Here is a 27,088-nt window from a genome sequence, read left to right on the forward strand (position 1 = left end):
ACTTAAAGTTATGTATTTTTTTCTGAGACAAGTTCCTGTGTGGATGAAAAATAATTGACAGGGAATTTAACCTCACCGTAGTAATTATTATATGGTAGTGATATTTTCATTAGATTTGATATTACTACTATACGAGCCGCAATTATGCGCCTGTCCCAAGTCAGTAGCCGCTGGCCTTTGTTAGTTTTGTATGATTTTTAATTTTAGTTTCTTGTGTATAATTCGCAGTTTAGTATGACGTCCATTATCACTGTACTAGTATACATATTTTATAAGGGGCCAGCTGAAGGACACCTACGGGTGCGACAGTTTCTCGCTACATTGAAGACCCATTGGTGTTCTTCGGCTGTTGTCTGCTCTATGGTCGGGTTGTTGTCGCTTTGACACATTCTCCATTTCATTTTTCAATTTTAGTAATCTGTTTTGTAGTAACGTATTATATTGATATTTTATTAAACAGTTTAATAAAGAGCAGATCATCTCACTAATATTTTCATAAATATTTATTGATGAAATTGATTTATAACAAGCGATAAGGAATGCAATTTCGCACTTGATGATGTCCACGTATTTGTACGATTTACACTTAGTGATGGATGCTTAAAAAAACGCAAGGGTTGTGTGTAGAATTTCTGCGCCAGCATAACTTCGGAATAACCTGTCAAGATCATCCGCTATGAACATCACGTTATTACAGCAAAGCAGTGACTTTCTTTCGGTGCAAAGATTGAACTTCTTGTAATCTTTTTTAAAACTAATTAATATATGAAAGTTGTTTTCCTATTGTTTGATGTGTTTGAGCTTTAGATTTTGTCATTTGATAATGGTTTTGCTCATTGTTGATTAGAATCTGCTTCTTTTTGACTTCATATGATAATTATTTAGTTGGCAATCATAAAAAATCTCCTTATTTTATATAACACAAAATACAAATCATAAGTATCTTAAAATTGAGAATGGAAATGGGGAATGTGTCAAAGAGACAACAAACCGACCATATAACAGACAACAGCAGAGGGTCACCAACAGGTCTTCAATGCAGCGAGAAATTCCCTCACCCGGAGGTGTCCTTCAGCTGGCCCCTAAACAAATATATAGTCTAGTTCAATGATAATGAACGCCATACTAAACTCCAAATTGTACACAAGATACTAAAATTAAAAATAAAACAAGACTTACAAAGTCCAGAGGCTCCTGACTTTGGACAGGCGTAAAATGCGACGGGGTTAAACATGTTTATGAGATCTCAACCCTCCCCTATACCTCTAGCCAATGTAGAAAAGTAAACGCATAACAATATGCACATTAAAATTCAGTTCAAGAGAAGTCCGAGTCTGATGTCAGAAGATGTAACCATAGTAAAAATTGAATTGTTAAAGTTTTTTCCAGAGACTTTTGTTAATTTCTTGATCTATAAGTGTTTATGTGTCTTTAGTTGACACTTTTCTGGTATGCATTCAAAAATGTTTATACCCTCTTATACAAGTATATTTTAATTGTGTAAGACGATACCTGATACTGCATATGGCATGAAATCCAATTCCTCTGAAGAAAATGTTATTTTACACTTTAAAGATTAATACTTCACACAGCCTTCTTTAAACATTAGCATGGTCACCTGCAAAATGTCTTGGTATCAAATACCGACTACCTCTTTGGGACATTATATCTGTGTTTTAATGTTTACTGTTTGCTCTAGTCGCTCACGGACTTTTAGTCTGTTTGCGTATAATACATCTTTCTTTACCTGTTGACCTATCGCTTGAAATGAATCGGGTTGTCATAAATTAAATTATTTAAAAAACATAATTTTCTTTTAAAAATGAAATATAATAATTGTATAAGTTAATTGCCAAAAAAATACCTCTACCGATACAAATATATTAATATGCGTTTGTTCTCGTAACAAAGCTCAGCATTGTGTTACCGTGATTTGAAAGCAAGACCTTTGAGTTGGTCAAATTGGATATAATTTTTGTTATTAAAGCACATTACACTTGCATTTGTAAAATATTTTACTTATTATGAGTATAAATTGAAATATTATATCAAATTTAATTTCGGAAATTTGAAAAGGTTGACAATTTATTTTGATGAAAATCTACAATTTACTCAGATCAGGTGACTTAATCAGTATACCATCACAGGTTAATCACTTAATTTAGAAATGTTTTAAATCTGGCACTGCCACGAACAATTTTAATTTTCGCTTCACAAACTTTGTCATTAAAGTGTTAGATATAAAATCTTGTTTTACTAAGTTTCACTTTATCAGGTGCGATACTGTAGTACGATATTATCTACATATATACATCGTGAAAACAACATTTCGTTGTTTAAATTCCAAACGATTAAATTATATTAATAAATGGTGCTTTAAATGCTAAATTCATTTTCCTCGGTTGTAAAATAAATAAAGGATACATATACTATACTTAAACTTTAGTGTGGAACGTCACTATCTGGAAATATGCATGGATGGATTTAAGTGTATTTAAGATTTTATAGCAGATGCTTTTAAAAAAAATCGTTTTCGGAAACTTCTCTGTGCAACTGCATTTTGGATATTTTAGACTGGCGTTTTTAGGTCAAACATTATTATATATCACTGACCAAAATCTGAACCTTCATATGGTTTACTATTTGTGATTATTCTGCGTGTCGCCTTGTCTCACACTTAAACAATTAGAATTATGGATAAGAAGCGTTCCAAAAAAGTATGTATAGATACAATTCAGACCGTCAAGTTGACAGCCAAACAATGATAAGGTATATTTAAAACAATAAAACAGATCTGAGAAGATACCGTGTAGTACACACAGGGAGATATTTACAAATAAAGAAATCCAATGTTTGTATTATTGTTGTGTTCAACTAGTATATATGTTGATGAAAAGAATATTTCGTGCTAAACTGAAATAAAATATGTGGAATGTGCAGTGTGAACATTCTACCTGATACCAGGTACATGTATTACAGTCACCACGGTAAAAGGTAAGACGTTCATCAAATGTTTCACACTCTGCCTAATGTCGTTATACATGTAAATGCGTCTTATTTTCTAGTATTTTCACACATGACATGGTTTTCTCTTTTTAATTTAATGTGTATGTGTATATTTGTATCTTAAAATCTTAAAAATTAAGATAACAAGCTAATTCACATCATGTTTTAATATGATGTCAAATAATTAAATTACTTTGCTAGCATATAATCATCCATCTTTGATGGAAAAAGGAGGGGGGTATACTTTTAATTTTTAATTTTTCTCTGCTCACTTTTTTGTTTCGGTACAAGAGTTTTTTTACAACATCTCAAATCGGAAGATCGACGAAGTTGATAAATTTAGATTCATATATATTTGGAAAGAAAGATACGATCTTGTCTTATGGATCGGTGCACTTGTTTGCATTCTTATTTTACTTTAATATTTCCAGCTTATTGTCTTCCTGAAAACAAAGGTCCATGCGGAATTATATACGATGGTAAATGTAGGGCATTGCGACTTCTTTTTTTCAGAAAATACATATCTACAGTCCAGAATAGTGTTTGTATATAGTTATTCTTGTTTTCATTTTCTACATTATCTAGAATTCCGATGAGAACACTCAATTCATTTGTTTATGGTTTCGGAAATATTCAATCTATTTCAGATACAATAAATTATATCCAATAAGTTAAATTGTTCAATAGGAATTATTTTATTTACATGTCATATACTATCAAACTTCTCTCACACAGCTTTAAACCTTTGATCACTTTAACATGACTAGGTATCTACCAAATTGTCTATTGAATGTCCCCATGATCAAACCATTGACTTGACTTATCGGTTATATCTGTCCAGGGTCATAGATATATAGTTTGATTAAGTTTAATATAAAAATTAATCACTTTAATAGACAGGCTTCTTGATGTGTTTTAAGTGATCCTTAAATGTTAATTTAAGATCATGATCGGGCAGTCCATCATATTTTTGTTTATACTGACCGAGTTTTAATTTTCTTACAACTACATGTATGGATACGTTCAAGACACCAATATACTGGCTTTAATGCAACATAGAAAAGGATGCCGTCCATTTATTGACGGTTTGCGAGAGCATATACGAAGTTATTAACACATCAATCTTCCAAGTGGTTCCAATAAAAGATAGTTTTCATGACGAGTGATTTTGAATATTGGTGTGACCTGCTCGTCGGAATGTAAACACACATTTTGTGACATTTTTCTAGCTTCTTTTAAATGCGTGTTGTCTGATAATTATTCAACTCTTTCGTTGTAATAGCTCTATTTTTTAGGTCGTGGCGGATTTAAATAGTCGTCTGGGTCAATAGCAGGATCCATCCAATGAAATACCGTGTACATAAAATAGTCGTCTGGGTCAATAGCAGGATCCATCCAATGAAATACCGTGTACATAAAATAGTTGTTGACTTTAAAGTGGTTGTTGAAATTTCTGAAGTTCTCATTTTGTAAGCATGTTTGCGATGCATCCATCCTCTTTTGGTTTGTAGTCGGCTGTGATGAAATGTTCAGCTTGTCGTTCTTGTTTTATCCTTCCTTGTTGATTGTTGCTATTGGTTTAAGTGTGGCTGTCCCATACTTGTCCATGTATGTTGAGCCATTATCCATTGATGTTGCGCCATTATCCATGGATGTTGGATCTTTGTCTTAAATAAACTAATACCAAATATTGCTGATTTTTCATGAGGAGAGAGGATTTAATGAATTCATTCTTTTTGAACAAACATATGCATACACAGCATTAACTTATACTTAAAAATCATTTTGCATTTCAACACGGTTACAATTAACTTAATCTATAGAGAAGTATTTGTACTAGTATGACACTTGCTATGTCTTTGCTTCTGTTGCTTCTGTTGTAGGAGCAAGATTCCCGATAAAAATAATATATTTGGTGGAGGCATTCTGATGATACTTTGGATATTTCCGAGATTTATATAGAACTATTTAAGGGGCTCTTGGGTATAAATCAAAAAAATTTTCTAATATAGGATTTCGCTATATTTTTTCATAAATGAACTTTATCATATACTTAAAAGAAAAATGAAATAAAAAAATGGGGTCACCGTTCATTTAAGCTCACAATCTGCCTCTGGAAGAAGCATACATTTTTGATAAATTAAATGTCCTTTTTTTCTGTTGAACTAATAGGGGAAATAACCTAATTACAGAAATCGCTTAAATTTTACAATTATTTAGTTTATGTACAGCTTATTTGAAAACAATAATAAAAAATATAGGTCACTGATGAGTTAAAAAAGATATTCAAGTCAAATTTCATGCCAAAAAAATGGCATTTTTGCACCAAAGGGAGATAATTTGGAGCTTTTTCAATGATATAAACATTTTAAAAGTCATCTGGGGCCAAACCGAATCAATTTTTTGGGTTGCTTTTTGTACCATATCATAAAGTAATAACTAATAGTGTAATAAATGAAATTTGTAATGAAAAAATAAATGTTTAATTTTTTGCTGAAATTTTTGTACCCACGAGCCACCTTAAAAGAAACAATGATTCCAAGTCCCTCAGACAAAGTTAACCTTTAATGGAATGTTGTTGATTCTTTTTGGGACTCTGAGTTTATTGATGATTATTCTTGATTTCAAATTTGCACTTTGATTGCTTGGTTAACTTTTTGGGTAAAAAATATATGTGTGTATTCAAACGTTGGAAATAAGTTGACAAAATATGAATGATAGAGATTTTAAAAAGGTAAGTGAACGCGGGTTGGTGATAAATTTATCTGCTTTTGAAATAAATGAAAAACAATTGCCTTGTCATAGATTGTCAGCTATACAACTTATAGCTTCATCTTGTCATATGTTTCATTAATTTCTTCCAATTAGTGTTTAAGGAATTAAATAAGGATGTTTGAAAATATCTGAAAAAATTCGAAGTTTTTAGTTTTTTTTTTACAGCAATATGGATGGTCGTGTTGTATCGATTTTGAATGCGAAAGCTGTTTCTTGAGTCCTGGTCAAGGAAACCCAAGGACTTCAAAACTTATATTTGCTACTAATATGGTTAGGGTTTATGTTAGGACAGAGCATAACGGAGTCGGAGTCTTATCTTTTTTAAGGCACTATTACTTCATGATTTTGTACGAAATATTCTGGCACAGCACGTTCAAGTCAGGCCCCGATGTACATTATCGTACTGAAAAGATTGAGGAACTGTCCGCTTTATAAATCTCCGTCTATCTACCAAATGGACTACATCTATGTGCATCCACACTTTTGATTAACTTTAAAAATATTTGATTATGAACAGCTAAATTAAATGGATTGTCAAGATGTACAGAAGAAATGACATTATTATTTTATCTGAACGGAATAATTATCATAATATTTAACAAATGAATGAATGAAATATTAGGCCTCGTGCTCTATCTATAATTATTTCAAATTTGAAGAATAGGTGTTGAAATAATTAATTTTCATATTTAAGTTTTATTTATTTAAACCTGAAATGACCGAGTACTAAGGCTTTGCTATTACATTTCGGAACGTCACTTTGTGTTGTCAAACTGTTGAATGATTATCGATTTGAGACGAAAGAATTTAACAATAATGAATTATTGTTTTTCAATTACTTCGTAGTAGGTTTTGTTCTTTGACTGGCAGTGATCCGTAGTGATTTGAGATTAAATATTTCTAGATAACAAACTTATATGATTGAAGTGTATACAGGGTAATTTCTGTGTCAAGAGATTTATATGAAGTGTGACATTTCTAATATCTTCTCAATTTTACTATTTAAATGCTACAAAGTATCGGGGTATGCACTAGCTATGCAATTCAAACCCCTCCCCTTTCGGTCTCATAGACTAAAATGAACGATGTTTTAATTCTATGAAATTGTTGCTCGGTCTTTAAACTTCTATGTTGTATTTTGCAGATTGTTATTTGTCTTTCCGTCGTTTCTAGTTTTGTTTGCATTGTTTCTTGTCGGTTTGGTGTTTTAAATTATTAGTTTGAAATAAAATTGAGAATGGAAATGAGGAATGTGCCAAAGAGACAACAACCCGACCATAGAAAAAAAACAACAGCAGAAGGTCACCAACAGGTCTTCAATGTAGCGAGAAATCCCCGCACCCGGAGGCGTCCTTCAGCTGGCCCCTATACAAATATATACTAGTTCAGTGATAATGAACGCCATACTAATTTCCAAATTGTGCACAAGAAACTAAAATTAAAATAATACAAGACTAACAAAGGCCAGAGGCTCCTGACTTGGGACAGGCGCAAAAATGCGGCGGGGTTAAACATGTCTGTGAGATCTCAACCCTCCCCCTATACCTCTAGCCATTGTAGAAAAGTAAACGCATATCAGACACGATCCTTTCCGTTAGGGGTTTAGTATCATACCATCATAACATATATGAGAAGAACATAACCCGTTGAAAGTCCATTTGGTATGTTCCATCTCTCCGTTTAGAATAACAGCTTGAGCGGAATTTTTTTTCTCTAATAGTTTTAGTAGAAAAGGCTTCTTAGCATGCTATTCTTTTTTTATTTAGGGGGGAAATTGGTCCCTCTCTGGGATTGGGTTTGTCGCAAGACAATAAAATTATATGCAGACCTACAACACATAGGATTTCTTTGAAAAATAGAGGTCATACTAGTTACATCAATGTCCTTCTGGCATAGGTGGATAGTTGTCACATACCAAATTCCAGTAGTTTTCTTTACAGTTATCAATGCAAGGATCGTTCATAACCTGAGTAACCAAAAAAAGATATAATTATACTTTTTGAAATATTTTGGATATGACACCTTCGTTACCTATCCTTTCTAGAATATTAAATTGTTCTTGATATTTGTTTATTATTTTCCATTTTGTAGTGATTTGCATATACAGATCGTATAGTTATGTTTCTTTTGTAAATTCTACTTCTACTTATTGTTGTTTCAAACATTAAAAATATAAGTAATGTTCTTATTATACTGTGTATTGAATGGCAATCTTTGTAATCTCCATTTAAAGGTTAGTCAGCTGATTTTAATTGCTGTTTTACGTATACGATTTGAATATAGAATTATCCATTCACAAATCGCATTTTCTATTGATGTATATTGTATGCTCTTTTTGATTTGTAAAATTTAAAACAGTCATCTTCAAAGAAATGAACAAAATATTCGAGTCATTAGGATGATAAACATTTTTGGCTGACGTGTTTTATACATTATATCGTGGCCCAAAAGGCTATGTTGATTTTCTAAAAAGCTACAAATGGGTTACTGTAAAAACACGTATATTATCTATGTTTCTGAAGATTACGGCTATGAAAATAAAATATAGTATTACCTTTCAGTATAATCCACGAATATTGAATATTAAAACTTATATCTGGTTTAATGCATAACTCAATAATTGATACAAAAATATTGAATAAAAGATTTCGAGACAGGTTTCCACTTATATGGGCATTTAAAAATTTTAATGAAAAGAACGTGTCAGATATAAGATATCTCTAAAATAGGATTTCTTTGTGGTCTGTTTATTAATTACGAAAATATACTTTAATTTCTTCCTTTTGTTGAGCTATATACTGACCGTAAATTCACTTGAAATAATCAGGTTACGGCCAGTGACAATCCAGTTATGCTTATTATAATCTCCTTATGGTTATCGGTATGGAACAGGAGATTTAATTAAGGGAATTATAAACGACTTTATTAGCATTTATTATTTTTGAACGAACATGAATTTAATATTTTTAAATCAAACATTGTTTACATTCTGAGGAACATGTGTAGAAGGATTTGTATACATACCAGCAGGTACGAGTAATATACATTTATTTTGATAATTTTCATTTGTAAGTGAAAAAAAAGATTTACTTCGTAATGTTTCCAATTATTTGCATTGTATGAATAAAAGTTACTTGGTATTTTAATTTTGTTGACTCCCATTTTCAATGCACAACGATAAATATACTTCAATGTACGTTCATACATATCTCAAAACATATGTTCGAACGCTCGTATTTCTTAACTTTTCATCGGATTTAATTTTAAAATGGAATTTAATACTTTTAATTATGCCATTAATCTTTATCATAAGATATAAAGTTTTGGTGCCAATTGAATACTGATTGAATTTCCTTTCTATCCTCAAAGCATTGGGTATGTACAGGCAAAAATATTTAACCTAGTATGACTTTTTCATTTCTTTAACTACGAGCAATACATTAAAATATCTCATTTGTGTTAAAAAAAATTGTTAACAATTTTCTAAATACGAGTTATATGATTCTTGAAAACGTCAACATTGAAAACACACTCACAGCTCTCTAGCCACGATTCCTAATAAAACGAATTTTCAAATATAATAATAATAATAATAAATTCTTTATTTAAAGAGGGTAAACTCAGTTAGTTACAATCAACTAATCTTCCCTGAGGCCCTCACATACAAATTACAATACAATCAAAACAGATATTTACACATAGTTAATTTACAGTCATGTAGTTCAATGTATTGTTATTAACATAAGATATAATGCTGTTTAAGAAGTATACATGTAGTCAAAAAAATCAAATGAAAATAAAAAAAAATATACATTATAGACGCTTTGTTATAATACTTTCCAATTTTCGCGAAAGTATTAAGTATTATTTTGTTTTCTTAATTGTGGATTACTTGCACGTATATTTTTAACAAAGAAAATGTATCGTAAGAAGTGATTATTTGAGCAAGTGGGTAGTTTAGATACTTAGTCGAGTATTCAGGCCTGAATGATATAAGTCGAAAGTCAAATACGGAAAAGTCACGGAAGTCTTACCTATCTTATTTTTGAAATGCACCACACAGGCTATACTTGAACTGAAGTTTTCCTTTAAATCTTATAGACGCTTTTTTCTTCCAAACTTTAAAAAAGGTTTCGTAACTTTGTTTCATGTTGTAATTTTGTCTTGATATTGAACACATACTTTTGTTGTAACCAGGATAAAAATGAGGCTTACTGGAATTCGTAGATACTTATTTCATTTTTTTGGTATCTTCCGCCCCTCTTTTGTCGTAAATATTTAATTCTTTGATATTTTTTCAAAGACAACAAACAAAGACGATCAAAGATGAGATTTGTGGTGTTAATATAGGTAGGCATAAAAGACAAAACACAGCATATACAAATAAAACAAAACTTAATAACACTTTACCAAATAAGGCTCGTAGCTACTGGATAGAGGCTCGTAGAATTAAGTTGTTCATATTGGCGGCTGTGCTTTTATATCATCATCAAAATGTGAGTGAGAAATAGTAATAACAAAGCCCTGATAGAGAATTTATACTGCCACATTGAATTCAAGTAACTAAGATACAATTTTGTAAAAGTTTTGAAAATATACGATTTATGTATAAATCTATTTACAGTAGACTTTGTTTTAAGACATATTTTAAGGGAGAGCAAAAACAAGGTCTCATACGACCTTATAACATAGGCGTTTGCTTAATAAAGGAATTCTCTTAAGCAGGTTTGACTGTATATGATAGAACAGTACTGAAAATGAGTGTATGACGTAAAACCACACCATGTGCATTCTTTTATATATCATATTTTAATATACCTCCTATCGCTATCGTGGGTATACATCTGACAATGAAGGTGTTGTGTGTCACTGAACTCTTCGTCTTGTAATTACTTTTAATTATAAAATGGTAATAGACAGTAGTAGCTTAGATTTCCCAGATAACACTAATAACTATACGGTTGACAAATGATATGTCATACTGCACATTATAGGTGTACATTATTCTTTAGGAATTTAGTGGGCCAAGATTTTACTTCTACTTTTTCAGGTCATAAAATGAAACAGTTATTATTTGTATTCTATTAACAAAAATGTTAATTAGTTTTGGGACTAGATTTTCATGCACTGAACAAGTGATTTTGTTTCTATGGGGTGTCAATATCATTACAAAAATCACGAAAGGTCACAATTTATGCCATCACTTGGCGTCCGTCGTCGTCCGTCGTCTGTCGTCGTCTGTCGTCGTCTGGCGTCGTCTGTCGTCGTCTGTCGTCGTAAACTATTTCAAGAATCTTCTCCTGAAACTACTAGGCCAAATACTTCCAAACTTTAACTGAATGTTCCTTATGGTATCTAGTTTATAAATTGTATCCGAAGTTTTGATCTATCTACAAACATGGTCGCCATTGCTAAAAATAGAACATAGGGGTCAAATGCAGTTTTTGGCTTATAACTCAAAAACCAAAGCATTTAGAGCAAATCTGACAGGGAAAATTGATTATCAGGTCAAAATCTATCTGCCCTGAAATTTTCAGATCAATCGGACAACTCGTTGTTGGGTTGCTGCCACTTAATTGGTAATTTTAAGGAAATTTTGCAGTTTTTGGTCATTATCTTGAATATTATTATAGATAAAGATAAACTGTAAACAGCAAAAATGATCAGCAAAGTAAGATCTACAAATAAGTTAATATAACCAAAATTGTCAATTGGGGTTGTTGCCCTTTAATGACAATTTTTCACAATTTGTTCATCATATTTGCTAACTTTAAAAAATCTTCTCCTCTAAAACTACTCAACCAAATTCAACCAAACTTCATATGAATGATCATTAGGGTGTATAAAATAAAGTTTGTGTTTTATTTTCTATTTCGTCAAAAAAACATGGCCGAAGGCATTGTTTACCAGGTGAGCGATTCAGGCTCTTGAGAGCCTCTTGTTGGTGTACGCTATACATCTAAAATTGGCATTACATAAAGCCGGTCCCTCATTTTTTTTGCATCATGCATGCGAGACATATGTATTGCGATTTAAAGTATTTGTATAAAACTATTACACTTCAGAAGGTTTAAGACCTGTGTGCTTCATACCTTGCTTCTAGATTTCTTGTGTTACGAAGTTACCATCTGGCTTATGCACATTATCCTTGACATCATTTTTATGGATTAGCAACTGCTTGAAAATAACAGTTCTTTTTGTCATGTGAATTTTGCACTTATTGTGAGAAATAGGGTAACTACATTTGGTATATGGTAATTCCTACATTTAACATGACCTCGACCTCATTGTATGGGTCACGGTTAAAGTTACTTGATTAGGTCCGTTTCCCAGATACTATAAGCAGTAGGTAAAGTATATATAATGCTATGAATGATTGTAAGGGGTACATCTCAGCCGGGCAGGTTTCATATGACCTTGACCTAATTTTCATGGTTCATTGGTCAGTGTTAAGTTTTGAGTGTTTTGGTCTGTTTTTCAAGGACAATGTCAACTATATTAAGTGTATGGAATAATTGTATGTCGATATAGATAGCATCATCTGAGTTGACCTTGACCTCATTTGCATGATTCAGTACTGGTCAATGTTAAGTCTTTGGGTTTTTTCTGGGTATTTTTTTCAAATACTAATAGCATAAGGTCTGCTATATTTGTAGTATTAAATAATTGTAAGGTGTACATGTCTGTTTGGTCTGCTTTAGCATAACCTCATTATCATAGTATACATTTATAAAATGTTAAGTTTATGTGATACATGCAGAAAAACTTCATATTACAGGATATATACTATCACAAGTAAAACTGGCGAAACATTTCAGCGAGTGCACCACACCGTTTCCCCTTTTTTCCAGTGATAATCATTTTATGTATATTTAGTGCAAAAACACACAAAACTGCCATGAAACAGCATTATTTCCAATTAACATTGATGCCTTACTATTTTGTAACAATACAATGTAGATTCTGGGGAATCTTGATTCGTCATTTACACTTATGAGTACTTAATATTATGGCATATATTTTAGATTGGCTGTGTTTTGTGTTTTCTAATGCTGTATGCATAACAGGTATTAGTAAAACATGTGAATGTGTTATTATTTCAATTACATCGTAAGCGTAATAATATTTCAATTACAACATAATCCCAAATGAAACTGTCAAACCCATCTCAATAGCAAAGCTGTCAGGTGTATACTGTGCTTTTTCAAAATATATTATACCTTGCATAATATGCAGTCAGCTGTTCAAACATTGATGCATTCAAAGACACGATAATTTAAATCACATCATATCGAACAAGTTTTATATTATAAATGCGACATGGTGGCTCTATGCCAAGACCTAACACATTGTTTATGGATTAAAGAAAATTACCCTTTGGTTAAGGATAATTCTCATTGTGAAATTTTAACTTTTGGGATTATTGGGATTTTTGGCTAATCTGTGTTTCAATTGAAGACTGTACACGAACGAAAGCAGTGTGACATAACGGTCTATAAATGGTACTTATATTTGTATATTTTATTTTAACACACATCTACTCTATCAATGCGTTGCACTAATTATCGTGGATGTGAAAAGAGATACGAGACTTAAGCATTCAATTTCACGTATTCTAAATTTGAAAGATATTTATATACTAGCAGTGTATAAGGAACACATTTGATTACATTGTTATGTGACGGAAATAAGTTTGGTTTGATATTTTGTAAACGTGAGTAGAATACCTATATATGTCGACATTGAGAATTGCCAGCTTTAAAATCTTTATTTTTATGCTATCACAAATCTTTCAGCAATCATCTAGATAAAACACGAGGACAAAGCTACGTTCCTCTGATATTTTTGTAGCATTGATTTGGAAAAAGAGTTTCGTCTCCTCCTTTTTACAGATTTTATAATTTATAGGTCATGCAAGTTTTGGTTCTTCTTGTGGGTCTTAGTCAAGTGTGGTACTACATGTTGTACTTAGTCAAGGTCGGTCGTTTCTACTTGTGGGACTTTGTTAAGCTTGGCTCTACTTGTGGTACTTGTTGTCAAGTTTGGTTCTTCTGGTGGTTTTTTGTCAAGTTTGGTTCTTCTTGTGCTTTATGGTCAAGGTTGGTTCTGCTTGTGGTACTTAGTTAAGTTTACTAGTTATACTTGTGATTTTAGTCAAGTGTGGTTACAGTTGTGGCTGTTAGTCAAGTTTATTTGTACTTAGTCAAGTTTGTTGGTCTTCTAGCACATATAGTCAAGTGTGGTTATACTTGTGGCTGTTAGTCAAGTTTATTTGTACTTAGTCAAGTTTGTTGGTCTTCTAGCACATATAGTCAAGTTTGGTTAACGTTTGTCTTGTTATATTTAGTCTAGTTTGGTTCTGTGTGTGGACCTTGCTCGTTAAATATTCATATATATAGTTAATTTAACATTAAAAGCATTCTTTCATTTATATTGTTTTATGCTTTTATCTATTACAGCAAGGGACCTGTACCTCAGAGAACGATGTATTGGTTGTGTCAGATGATCTAAATGAGCATCGTGATGTCCTACGTAGAAGATTTTTGAAAACTCAAAAAAGAATGATGCGTTACCCAGGCTTTAGTGTTGAGTTCAAAAACGGCATGTCCAATGTCAACGGAATGTCAAATCTAACCGATAAACTCCGAAATGTAACGATGACAGATTTGGAAAATCCGGAAAGAGCGGGATGGTTATACGATCAATCAGAACACAAGAACGTATGGTGTATACTTGCAGATATGTTATTTTGTGTCTTTGAAAACGAGTCATCAGAAAAACCAAGTGTAGTTGTTATTCTACCGGGCTGTTCAGTCAGATCTCTTGTTTATCGGTCAGTGAAATCGAAAGATGTTTCTACGAAAACTGTATCAGGAATCGATAAATACCAGATAATAATTGATGATTGTTCTTCGAGAAAAAAATATTTGTTTAGTTTAGATAACCAGTTTGCTCAGGAAGAATGGATGACATTGCTTAAAGCTGCTTCTAAACTTGATAATGATGGTGAACCTGAAAATGGTACACTACAAGAACCACGTCGACATTCAATTCCAGGAATATCATCTAGACCTCAAGGATCATGTATATCACCAACATACGCACCATCACCTAAATCAACTACGGGTACCAGATCGTCGTATGCATGGAATGAAACTAATGACGGTACGAATAACTTAGATGACCAAGAGTCATTGAATAGAAGCCAAAATGTTCGAAACTCAATAGGAGACATCAGGCGAAAGTTAAGACGTGATAATGAATCAGAGAGTTTGAAATCAGTTCCAATGAAAGCAATGCATTTTGAAGGACGTGAATCGGCCGATAAAAAGTCAATGACGTTTAAGAAAATTCGTTCCTTTGGTAGTTTGGAAAGTCTTTTCAAACCAAAACGCAAGCACAGTAAACCGGATGAGAATGGGGAAACTCATTCCCTTGATGACACTGGAAAGAATCATCTGACTGCAAATAGCCAATCACCTCTAGCTAAATCACATGATAAGCGATTATCCCAATCGCTAGACTTCGGAAAATCTGAAAAGGGTCTTAGTAAAGGAATTGTCAGAACTGCATCAGATCTGAAAGACCGATTAATGAAAAGCGCTTCTGAAAAGTCAGGGTCCTCAAAAATTAAATTAAAGGACCTGAACGATATAAGCATATCTGGGTTTTTGCAATATAAGTATCTTATCAAATGGCAAAAGCTTTGGTGTGTAGTTAGTAAAGGATGTTTATACGGGTTTAAAACTCAAAATCAGGACGAAACTCCTGACCTTGTGGTTTTCTTAAATCGATGTGAAGTTGCATATGTGTCAGACCAAGATAAACGCTATAAGAGAATGTATGTGTTCAAGCTGACACAGAAAAATAAGAAAAGCATTTACTTAAATGCTTGCGACTATGCTGATCTAAGCAGATGGCTTCAAATTCTACAAATGGAATCTAGCAAAATTCAGTGTGATGTTGAATTGAGAGAATTAGACATAAATGGAGTCAGTAGTTCTAGTGTTAAAAACTCTACACATGGAAATAATGGAGTGGTAAGGGCTTTATCAAATACTGGTATTAATAAGAGACATTCTCTGCCGAACGGGTTCATGTCAGGAAGTGACGACACATTCAGTTCTTCTGCAGATGACAGTGAATGTTCTGTTGGTATAGACAATTACCATAAATTTATTCCACCGCAACACGACGAAACATTAAAACAAGTATGGGAGAAAGACAAAAACCATTTGTTCAATGTAGTACGAGCTAAGCTGAGTTCATACAAACATAGAAACGATGTAACGAACAAAGACCTGACTGGCTCTCATGGAGATGGTTTACATATAGTTACTGATGGCAAGACGCTAGTGCAGCTCAATAAAGAAGCAACGGTAAGATTCTTTATTTTTTCTTTTATTGCTTGAGTTATATATTATGTTCGTGTAGTATTGTGTGTCTTAATCCTGCAATCAGTCAACTCTTGTACAATAACAGGTACAGGAATTAACTTTTGCTTTATTTGTATTTGTTCGGGCCTAATTTATAAACGAGTTGTTGAAAAGGGTTTTTAAAGTGCAGAAAACGAGGCAGCTCTTTTCTCACTACACAAGGCATCAGATTTAATGTCTTCGTTTAGACTTGACTTGATTATTCCACACACACAAACAGACGTCTCACTTTGGCAAATAGCAGACCATGTGACCATTTTTTTATTCACCATTCACCATTGGATCGACCCTATAGGATGATTCGGCTATATGCCAAGGTATACATGAACAGAGCACACACTCCTCTCATCCAATGAATAAAACATACCAAAATGAAGAAATTATATTTCCTCTTTCTATTTATCTGAATACTGAAATCTGAATATTACCCTTAATTAGTAAGTCAAATATGGACATTAACAGATACAAAACTTTAAATTCAATTTTCGTTTGACATATCTGATTTTGAAGCGCAATTGCATTTTTATATTACAAAATCTGACATTGTTCACAAAGGCCTAAAACATAAACCGATTCTATCACTTGCAAACATATTCTGCGTTATTTTTATCATGCCTATTATTTCTGTTTAATGAAATTGGTCGCCCCTATCGTTCGTAGGCCATCGATTATCGTTTTTGTACAACGAAAGATAACTCAATTATGTAATTTACCCTGCGGAAAACATCAGATGTTTAATATTCATTGACACTATAGATCAAGATCCAATATAACAAACTTGTATAATATGGCGTATATTTGGCAAGTGTGACGTTGAAATGTGGTAAGTTTGTTTCTTCATAGTTACACATGCTTACAAAACTGTAAAATACTGTGTAATTCTTTTTTCATATTGTTTTATCTGCACGCCACCTTATCACGGTTTTTAGAAACTGAATCAATAATCAAATTACATTTTAAAGTTAAAGTTAACATATCTCGTCACTTGTATATTGTTAGGACTATGTATGTTTATGAAAAACATCTTTACACTGTTTTGTATAAATTATCTTTCTTCTAATTAGCCCCATTAATCTTTTTAAGAAACATTTCATTTGAATTTTACATACAAAGAGAAGAGTCGACAAGTCGGTAAATAAAATTATAATTGCTAATGTACTTCCACTTGGAATACTATGGGAGACATTTTTTATTTGCCAACTTAAAATTTTTAAACTGTTGCTTTGATGTTAAACGTACGATTGATGTCTAAGTGAACATGATGAATGAGAGGCGCTTGAAAAGTATTGTGAAGTAATGAGTGTTTCCTCTTTAAAACGTATGATCTAACTTTAGATATTTCAATCATCTCTAATTATACATTATCTTAGAGATACATACCACAAAAATATTGAATCTAGTCATTCAAGAAGCTCATTGAGGCTCATTGCGTGTTGTCTTCTCAATACAGAGAAATTTACTGGGAAATTGACAGCTAATAATTATGTGGGTTATCTCTAAACATTCCTCTATTGGCTTAAAAAATCACCGTGAGAAGTACAAGAATCTAATAATAAGAAAGTTCAAATTTTACAATGGTACATTATTTATTATATAATAACGCACATAACATGTATATTAGGGTATTGATTTTGTTCATTGTTGAAGTCTTAATGGTGACCTTTAGTTCCTTAAAGCTACATGATGTGGACAGGACTGGTGGGTTTTCTCATAAGCTATCGTACCACATCTCCTTAGTTTAAAGCAATGTAAAAGAAGAAGATTAATGTTAACGAATCCTTAGTTTAAAGCAATGTAAAAGAAGAAGATTAATGTTAACGAATCCTTAGTTTAAAGCAATGTAAAAGAAGAAGATTAATGTTAACGAATCCTTAGTTTAAAGCAATGAAAAGAAGAAGATTAATGTTAACGAATCCTTAGTTTAAAGCAATGTAAAAGAAGAAGATTAATGTTAACGAATCCTTAGTTTAAAGCAATGTAAAAGAAGAAGATTAATGTTAACGAATCCTTAGTTTAAAGCAATGTAAAGAAGAAGATTAATGTTAACGAATCCTTAGTTTAAAGCAATGTAAAAGAAGAAGATTAATGTTAACGAATCCTTAGTTTAAAGCAATGAAAAGAAGAAGATTAATGTTAACGAATCCTTAGTTTAAAGCAATGAAAAGAAGAAGATTAATGTTAACGAATCCTTAGTTTAAAGCAATGTAAAAGAAGAAGATTAATGTTAACGAATCCTTAGTTTAAAGCAATGAAAAAGAAGAAGATTAGTGTTAACGAATCCTTAGTTTAAAGCAATGAAAAAGAAGAAGATTAGTGTTAACGAATCCTTAGTTTAAAGCAATGTAAAAGAAGAAGATTAATGTTAACGAATCCTTAGTTTAAAGCAATGTAAAAGAAGAAGATTAATGTTAACGAATCCTTAGTTTAAAGCAATGTAAAAGAAGAAGATTAATGTTAACGAATCCTTAGTTTAAAGCAATGTAAAGAAGAAGATTAATGTTAACGAATCCTTAGTTTAAAGCAATGTAAAAGAAGAAGATTAATGTTAACGAATCCTTAGTTTAAAGCAATGAAAAGAAGAAGATTAATGTTAACGAATCCTTAGTTTAAAGCAATGAAAAGAAGAAGATTAATGTTAACGAATCCTTAGTTTAAAGCAATGTAAAAGAAGAAGATTAATGTTAACGAATCCTTAGTTTAAAGCAATGAAAAAGAAGAAGATTAGTGTTAACGAATCCTTAGTTTAAAGCAATGAAAAAGAAGAAGATTAGTGTTAACGAATCCTTAGTTTAAAGCAATGTAAAAGAAGAAGATTAATGTTAACGAATCCTTAGTTTAAAGCAATGTAAAAGAAGAAGATTAATGTTAACGAATCCTTAGTTTAAAGCAATGTAAAAGAAGAAGATTAATGTTAACGAATCCTTAGTTTAAAGCAATGTAAAAGAAGAAGATTAATGTTAACGAATCCTTAGTTTAAAGCAATGAAAAGAAGAAGATTAATGTTAACGAATCCTTAGTTTAAAGCAATGTAAAAGAAGAAGATTAATGTTAACGAATCCTTAGTTTAAAGCAATGTAAAAGAAGAAGATTAATGTTAACGAATCCTTAGTTTAAAGCAATGTAAAAGAAGAAGATTAATGTTAACGAATCCTTAGTTTAAAGCAATGAAAAGAAGAAGATTAATGTTAACGAATCCTTAGTTTAAAGCAATGTAGAAGAAGAAGATTAATGTTAACGAATCCTTAGTTTAAAGCAATGTAAAAGAAGAAGATTAATGTTAATGAATCCTTAGTTTAAAGCAATGAAAAGAAGAAGATTAATGTTAACGAATCCTTAGTTTAAAGCAATGTAAAAGAAGAAGATTAATGTTAACGAATCCTTAGTTTAAAGCAATGTAAAAGAAGAAGATTAATGTTAACGAATCCTTAGTTTAAAGCAATGAAAAGAAGAAGATTAATGTTAACGAATCCTTAGTTTAAAGCAATGAAAAGAAGAAGATTAATGTTAACGAATCCTTAGTTTTAAGCAATGTAAAAGAAGAAGATTAATGTTAACGAATCCTTAGTTTAAAGCAATGTAAAAGAAGAAGATTAATGTTAACGAATCCTTAGTTTAAAGCAATGTAAAAGAAGAAGATTAATGTTAACGAATCCTTAGTTTAAAGCAATGAAAAGAAGAAGATTAATGTTAACGAATCCTTAGTTTAAAGCAATGTAAAAGAAGAAGATTAATGTTAACGAATCCTTAGTTTAAAGCAATGTAAAAGAAGAAGATTAATGTTAACGAATCCTTAGTTTAAAGCAATGTAAAAGAAGAAGATTAATGTTAACGAATCCTTAGTTTAAAGCAATGTAAAAGAAGAAGATTAATGTTAACGAATCCTTAGTTTAAAGCAATGTAAAAGAAGAAGATTAATGTTAACGAGACAGCAACCCAACTCAAAAGGTTAAGGCCGAATGACATGTTATGGTGCATGAAAGTTTAATTTAGAGCCGTTATTAGATATATTACTTAACTGGTCCATACGATTCAACGCCCATGTATAGCTATAATTATACAAAAAAATTCATACGATGGGAACATTCTGTATTCTTACACCAACAAAAACGTGATGCTGTTAACAATTTCTAAGCTTATCTGAATACTTAGACAACCACTGAACATCATAGTGGTTGTCGTTTGTTGATGTGTTCATTAATGGTTCTGGTTTTTTATATAGATTATACCGCTAGTTTTCCGGCCCGTTTGAATGGTTTTACACTAGTCATTAAGGGGCCCCTTTATAGCTTACTGTTCGGTGTGAATCAAGGCTCCGTGTTGAAGAACGTACCTTGACCTATAATGGTTGACCTTTACAAATTGTGACTTAATTGGTGAGAAAGTTGTCTCATTGGCACTCATACCACATCTTTTTATATCTATCAGTCTGTTCTAGCAGTGGCGGATCCAGGGGGGGGGGGGGTTTCGGGGGTGCGCACCCCCCCCTTTATTTTTGCCGATCAATGCATTTGTATCGGGACATGTTTTGCACCCCCCTTTGCCCTGGGTGCCCTGGGTTAGCACCCCCCCTTTCGAAAATTCCTGCATCCGCCCCTGTCTAGCAAGTAAACTTTTATTCAAATACTTTTGAAATACGAATATGGTGTCGTAGTTTCGTTTTGAACATTTTAAGCACAAGACATGGGTGGGTTTGTGCATAGTATATAACAGTACGTTTCTGGTTGGTGACACTTCGTTTTAAAACCGTATGTAATTTACAAATAATGAAATATGTCAAGATTATAGGTTTAACCCTTCCCTTAAGAGAATTATTTCGTATATAAATTGTTGACATAGTTTATCGTAATCCAATTAAAATTGACAAATACTTTTGATTTTGTTTGATATTACTAATCCAATTAAAAATTTCTATCCAGTTAATCTGAAACAGAAATTAATATAAATTCCTTGTTGATTAACTGGCTGGTATGTTAAATATGACAAACTACACCAGTCGGGTATACACAAATATAATATTGCCTTTGACATAATTCGCAAAAACAAAATGAAAGTTCTGCTAATATAATGGAATTGAATTTTTGTTTTTTAACGTCCAGTGGCAAATAGTTCATGCATGTTCAGGACGAGGTACTTATATAAAGTTTGAGTGAAGATAACAGTTACTCAGAGTGTGCACGACTCTTCGATAAGTTGTTCAGGACCATATGTAAAGCGATCAAAAGTCAATTCAAGTTGTCTATAAGTAAAAACATTCAAAAACGTCACTCAAATCACATTCAGTTTAAGTTATATTTGCTTTCAAGTTTGTTTTTGTTGTTTTTTTATTTTTGTTTGTATGTCCTCCTTGTTCTGGTTTGATTTAGTTGTAAGGTAAACACACATAAAATTTAGTTGCTTAATCTACATAGTTTGGTCTCTGGTGGATAGTTGTAACATTCCAAATCTTACTACGAGATCGTATGCATTTAAAGCAACTTTACGATTTTGATGCGTGCTGAATACTTTAGTTTGTATATTAGTGGTTTTATTGTTTATATGTCAAGCTGGGGATACAATAGACATCAAATCTAGTACCATCATAAAAATGATTAAATGATATAAGAATTGTATGTTCTTTTCAATGATCTTTTACAAATCGCTGACAGAAAAATATTGAAGACATAAGTTAACATGCAGTTATACGACCATAAAAATTTATTTTAAGTCGAGTGTATAGTAAACTATATTCTAAGGCCTTGCTGTTTTGAAAGCAACTTTATTGTATAGTTACTTTTACAATTATATCACATTTGATCGAAGACATAAGTTAACATGCAGTTATACGACCATAAAAATTTATTTTAAGTCGAGTGTATAGTAAACTATATTCTAAGGCCTTGCTGTTTTGAAAGCAACTTTATTGTATAGTTACTTTTACAATTATATCACATTTGATCGATTTTATTTCTTCAACGATATATTGTTGGTTGCTTAATGTCAAGTGGGTAATATTTCATTGATGTTTGGAACAAAAACACATTAATATTTAAAAACAAAGGTTTTTCCACCAGAGAAAAAAATCTATTTTGATACAAAAATATTAAAAATCGGTTTAAAATGTCATTTCCAGTCTTAAATGATGCCTTATTGTACGCTGATTTCAAAAATATATTGTTGCTAGACAATTTAAAAAAAAGGAAGATGATATGTTACTTCAAAGAGGTGGACAGACCTAAATATATATATATAAGCTTCATTTTGAAGCCCAGGTGGTCGTGTGGTCTAGCGGGATGGCCTCAGTGCAGGCGAATTTTGCCTTTCATTAGGACATCTATAAATTTGGGGATGTAATAAATAGGGACAGAAATTTTACTATACAACAGGCCACCGACTGTCCCTTTTACTAAGATAGAGCTCTGCATATAATAAACGTAAAAGTAATAAAACTGCTGATACAGGCAATACTATTATCATACTTACATAAAAAAAAACTCTTAGTCATGTTGTGTGTGAATCATGAAAATTTAATATGCATTGAAAAAAAAATCAAAATAACGATGTCTATTACATCCAATACACAATCAAGCACCTGTCGATACTGTGACGTATTTATGTGAAATCATCAAAAGTATATTAAAGATCGTTTGATATATGAGGGTCTGTATGGATGGGTTTTGTAGAATAGAGAATAACTAAGGGCATACATGTAGCTGCAGAATAAATGGCTAAAAAAGATTATGGAAAATAGAAGATTTGGAATAACGAGGTGCTGAAACATAAAGAATTGAGAACGAAGGACAAAGAATAGAGAAAAATGGTCTAAGATGAAACTTAAAAAGTATAGAAGTGAAGGCCACTCATATATACCATTTACAAAATAAATGCATATGAAGTTCATTGCAAAATGTCTTTATATGCGTAAAGCCTTGACAAACAAAATGAATGATAGACTTAATATGATACAGACTCTTGACGCTTAGTATCTTCGAATTTAATTTCTCGATTTAAATGCGATAATAATAGATTAGATATATACAAGTCGATTTTGGTATCTATTTATGAGGATGTCCTGTGGTGATTTATATTACATGTATCTTATATCCATCTTTAACAGTACAACGGTATAATTATTCGATCACAATATGTTTGTTTAGCGGTCGTCCACCACGCCTCTTACAATGTAAGAATTCCTTTTTCTTTTCTTATTGTTAAGGACCTTATAAGTTCGTGGACCATTCGGGATATCAAGTTAACTGTGATATTAACTTCAAAATTAAAGTATTAAAGTGCGCGAACTTCATGGACTGAACGTATTTATTTTATAAAGACAGTACAATATGATTTTACATACATTTATGCAAGCCAATTTCCAATTCCAGTCTATTGATCTAATCGTTGTTGATGTAACCCTTTTTCAACTCCTAAATCAACGTGCTTGTACTTGTTTTTTCTCCTTCTCTTTGGTGTTGCTGTTAACCTCAAAATACTCCTGTTATCACAATTAAGTTAAGTTAACGGTCAAGGAATATGAAAAAGGTGTAATATTTACAAAATATGGTTGGAAGTATAGTGGGAGAGTATTTTGCAGAATCCTTCAACAATTAGCAAAACCCATATCATAAAATGTGATAAATCTGAGAAAATGCTCTTAAAAAAAGAATCACACAGGGGTTACTACTGTCTTTACTATTTGCGTTCAGTTTATTTAAAACTTATGAGTGACAGCTGTGTACCGAAAAAAATATGAAATGATATATAATATATGGTGTTATTTTCTTGCATGGATAGTAGATTTAAGTTATTGGTTGTTGTTGTTATTTTGAAAGTCATCATGATGGTCAAAATATTTCTTGTTGTTTTTTTGTGAACCTTTTAATACGTCATTTATCAACATGTCCGTTCGGTATATCAACTATTAAAACGGTTTCTTAATTTAAAGATGCCGTTTTCAAAGAGTGACTGACGAATCTATATGATTGTATCAAGAATGTGTGAAGTTGAGGTATATAATGATAAGGATAGAAGAGGTCGACGATGTCTATTGTAATAACTAGAAATACAGGAATATATAAAATTACTGGCATTCAAGATATCAAGTATTATATTATTGAGTTTGACAGCAAGGAGCTATTGACCAATTACAGAAGTACATTCTGAGTATAAGTACTTTAAAATTGTCTTTTAAATTTGTTTAAATTTAAAAAATTTCAATCGGGTCTAGAATAGACATCTTTTTCAGGTCATTAACTGTCAAGAACATTAATTGGTAGTATTATTTCTGAACCTGTAATTCAATGTTTGTCATTTGTATTTGGTCCATTATTGCAGTAGTATAAATAAGGCCATTGGTTTTATCCTGTGAATTTGTTTCGCTTTTTTCATATCTTCTATATATAACACACTATACGGTACGGTTTATGCTCGTTTTCCTATGATTTTGGGTAGTTATCCTAAAACTGTATTACATGCACATCTTCTTAGTTTTTGCCTTGCCTGCTCTCCTGATATCGTATTTCCCTTTTTATTGATAGTTGAATGAAAAAGCAAAGTGTGTCCTCTTGTTGGCAATGACATAACTTGTTTGTTTTATTTTTGGGGAAAGCATTTTCATGTCACGAAAAAAAGGTACAATGGATAAAAAAACCGACTATAATTGTATTAAGAAGGGTTGCATTCTCTCTTGGAAGGCTGTTAATCCTTTGTTTTGATCCCTTTGTTTTCGAATTAATTTGTCTTAGGTTTTAATTATTGATATTATTGTTAGTAATGTATACCCCAATTTTATAGTGCGAGCTTTTTGAAATGAACTGAGTACATCTTCCATAAACATTCGGCCCTTAAGTCTGATTAACTGTATCTATCTTATGATTTGGTTCTAGTTTTATTATACTAAGTAAACGTTTGTATAATAGTCCCAGTTATACATACTCAGATGTGCATGCCAAGTCGATTCAAGTACCAGCTCCTATATATATATATAGCTACATGTATATGTAGAACTATTATTTTCAATATTAATAAATATTAAAATGACTGATTAAATGTTACGGACGGGTGACAATGCGAACAGGACATCATAGCGATAAATGACACTCATAAAGTCATCTAGAGAAAGATATGTAAAAACTCATCAACCGTGACTTCTCACATCCGACGCATATATACAACACGGAGAAAATTTCGTATTTCTGGGATGTTATTATTAATTCATAATGTGTAATAGGATTCGGCACGGATTAAAATTATCAATTTGTTAACCATACAACCACAAAAGGCACGGAATTAAGAAACGAAATATGTTGGTTTAAAATTTTCTTCAATTTTTTGAATGCATTGTAACAGGACTATATATGCATTTTTCACCTGTTGATTTTAATACAATTTGCGGTAGATGTGTTGATATTGAATTGTGCAGATATATAAATTATAAAATTGAAGTGATTCATCAAGTGGAAAGAGTAACATGCATAAATGAAAGTTTGATCTGATTTTATTAGCTATCTTTTTAGACTAAGTCTGTATATTAAGCGCGTTAAGTAACACGCTTTCTTGGACTTACGCTCCAGCTAGAACGAGCTTACATTGTTAAAGTCTACCAAGTGCCTATCTTACATACAGTGTCAGTGAACTTTAATTTATTGTTTTCATTGAATCAAAGTGTCCAATATTCAATGTGGTTTTAGTACTTATAAACCAGAAGAGGCCAGTTGATAAGACGATCATTATTATACGGGGACACGAAACATTAAAAACTAGTCATATTTCAACTGCGTAAGGAATTTGTAATAAATACCATGGTTTTATTATTATTATTGTACGGGTTTGACCATACTAACAATGATGTATCGGCCTTCCAATAGATAATTGTAATCATGAGGATATGTTAAATATAATACCAATTCACACAACCAGGGAATTTATTAGAGATTTCATTTGAAATTTGATTATTCACATTAAAGGTCAGTGCTTGTTCTAACTGTGATAACGTGAATTTAAGTCGAGAAAGTGATATGTTTTTATAAATGAGCGTAACGGTGTTGCTTCACTTAGTCAACTCTAAATGGGATTCAGATGGTATGGTGATGAAGAAAATCATTTAACGGTTGGAGTAAAATCTTTCATATTTATTGATTTCATGGGAAAAGCCATTTCATAAAACTTTATTTACATACATACTTGAATCATTAATAAAACCGACGTTGTGAATTTAAAAAAAAACATACATGTAAGTGAGTTTTAAAAATGGAAGTACCACAGAAGTCAAGACTATACCGAAGAATTTCTGATGCTGGAATTACTGCAGTGTTAACAGTTGGAGAACGGAATAGAGTACGATCAGGGACATTAGGGGCACTGCCTGGCTCTCGGAAGCTAATTATGGCACCTACTTGGAGCAGTCTGACAAAGGTACGTTAGACCACAGGGGCGGATTTAGAACTTTCTTTGAAGGGGACCCTCTGTCTGACCTATCCAGTTATGCTTCAATGATTCCCTGTCTGATAATTAACCAATTTTTTCCAACAAAAGGGGGCGTCTGGATCCGCCTATGGACCAGTACTTGACCTTGATTGTTTGAGGGGGACTTCGGTTCAACAAATGGGTAAAAGTCGTTTGTTTCTATTTGGCAAGCGTGATGGTCTTTTTATATTTATAGACTGGCACGTTTTTTGTAACGCTGCATCATTGTTATTCGTGTTTTGAAGTTTTCTCCATTTGCTTTTTTTCTGTAATATATTGAGTATATTTCCTACTATACATGGTGTAATATTATTCAAAAGAACGTGGCTGGTGTTTGCATAAACTGTTGAAGGTAGAAGTATTTGTTATTACATTCTTTCTAGGTATACGTAAAAATGGATTGTTATACCATTTTTCACTTTTTAAATTGGTTT

At 31.9% G+C, this 27,088-nt stretch overlaps 1 protein-coding gene across 5 annotated transcripts in view; it reads left to right on the top strand.

The window, feature by feature from the left end:
- Positions 1-27,088, top strand: part of LOC139500660 (uncharacterized) — a 69,264-nt gene that overhangs the window by 16,595 nt on the left and 25,581 nt on the right. For 3 of the 5 annotated variants that reach the window (XM_071289429.1, XM_071289431.1, XM_071289430.1), the window contains one exon: positions 14,241-16,160. In XM_071289429.1, coding sequence (XP_071145530.1) covers positions 14,241-16,160 — 1,920 coding nt within the window. Of the gene's footprint in view, positions 1-2,326; positions 2,995-8,597; positions 8,812-14,240; positions 16,161-27,088 lie in introns of those variants that run through there. The other 2 variants (XM_071289432.1, XM_071289433.1) reach the window with 2 other exon arrangements.

This window comes from Mytilus edulis, chromosome 13 (genome assembly GCF_963676685.1).
Source record: "Mytilus edulis chromosome 13, xbMytEdul2.2, whole genome shotgun sequence".
NCBI classification, from domain to species: domain Eukaryota; kingdom Metazoa; phylum Mollusca; class Bivalvia; order Mytilida; family Mytilidae; genus Mytilus; species Mytilus edulis.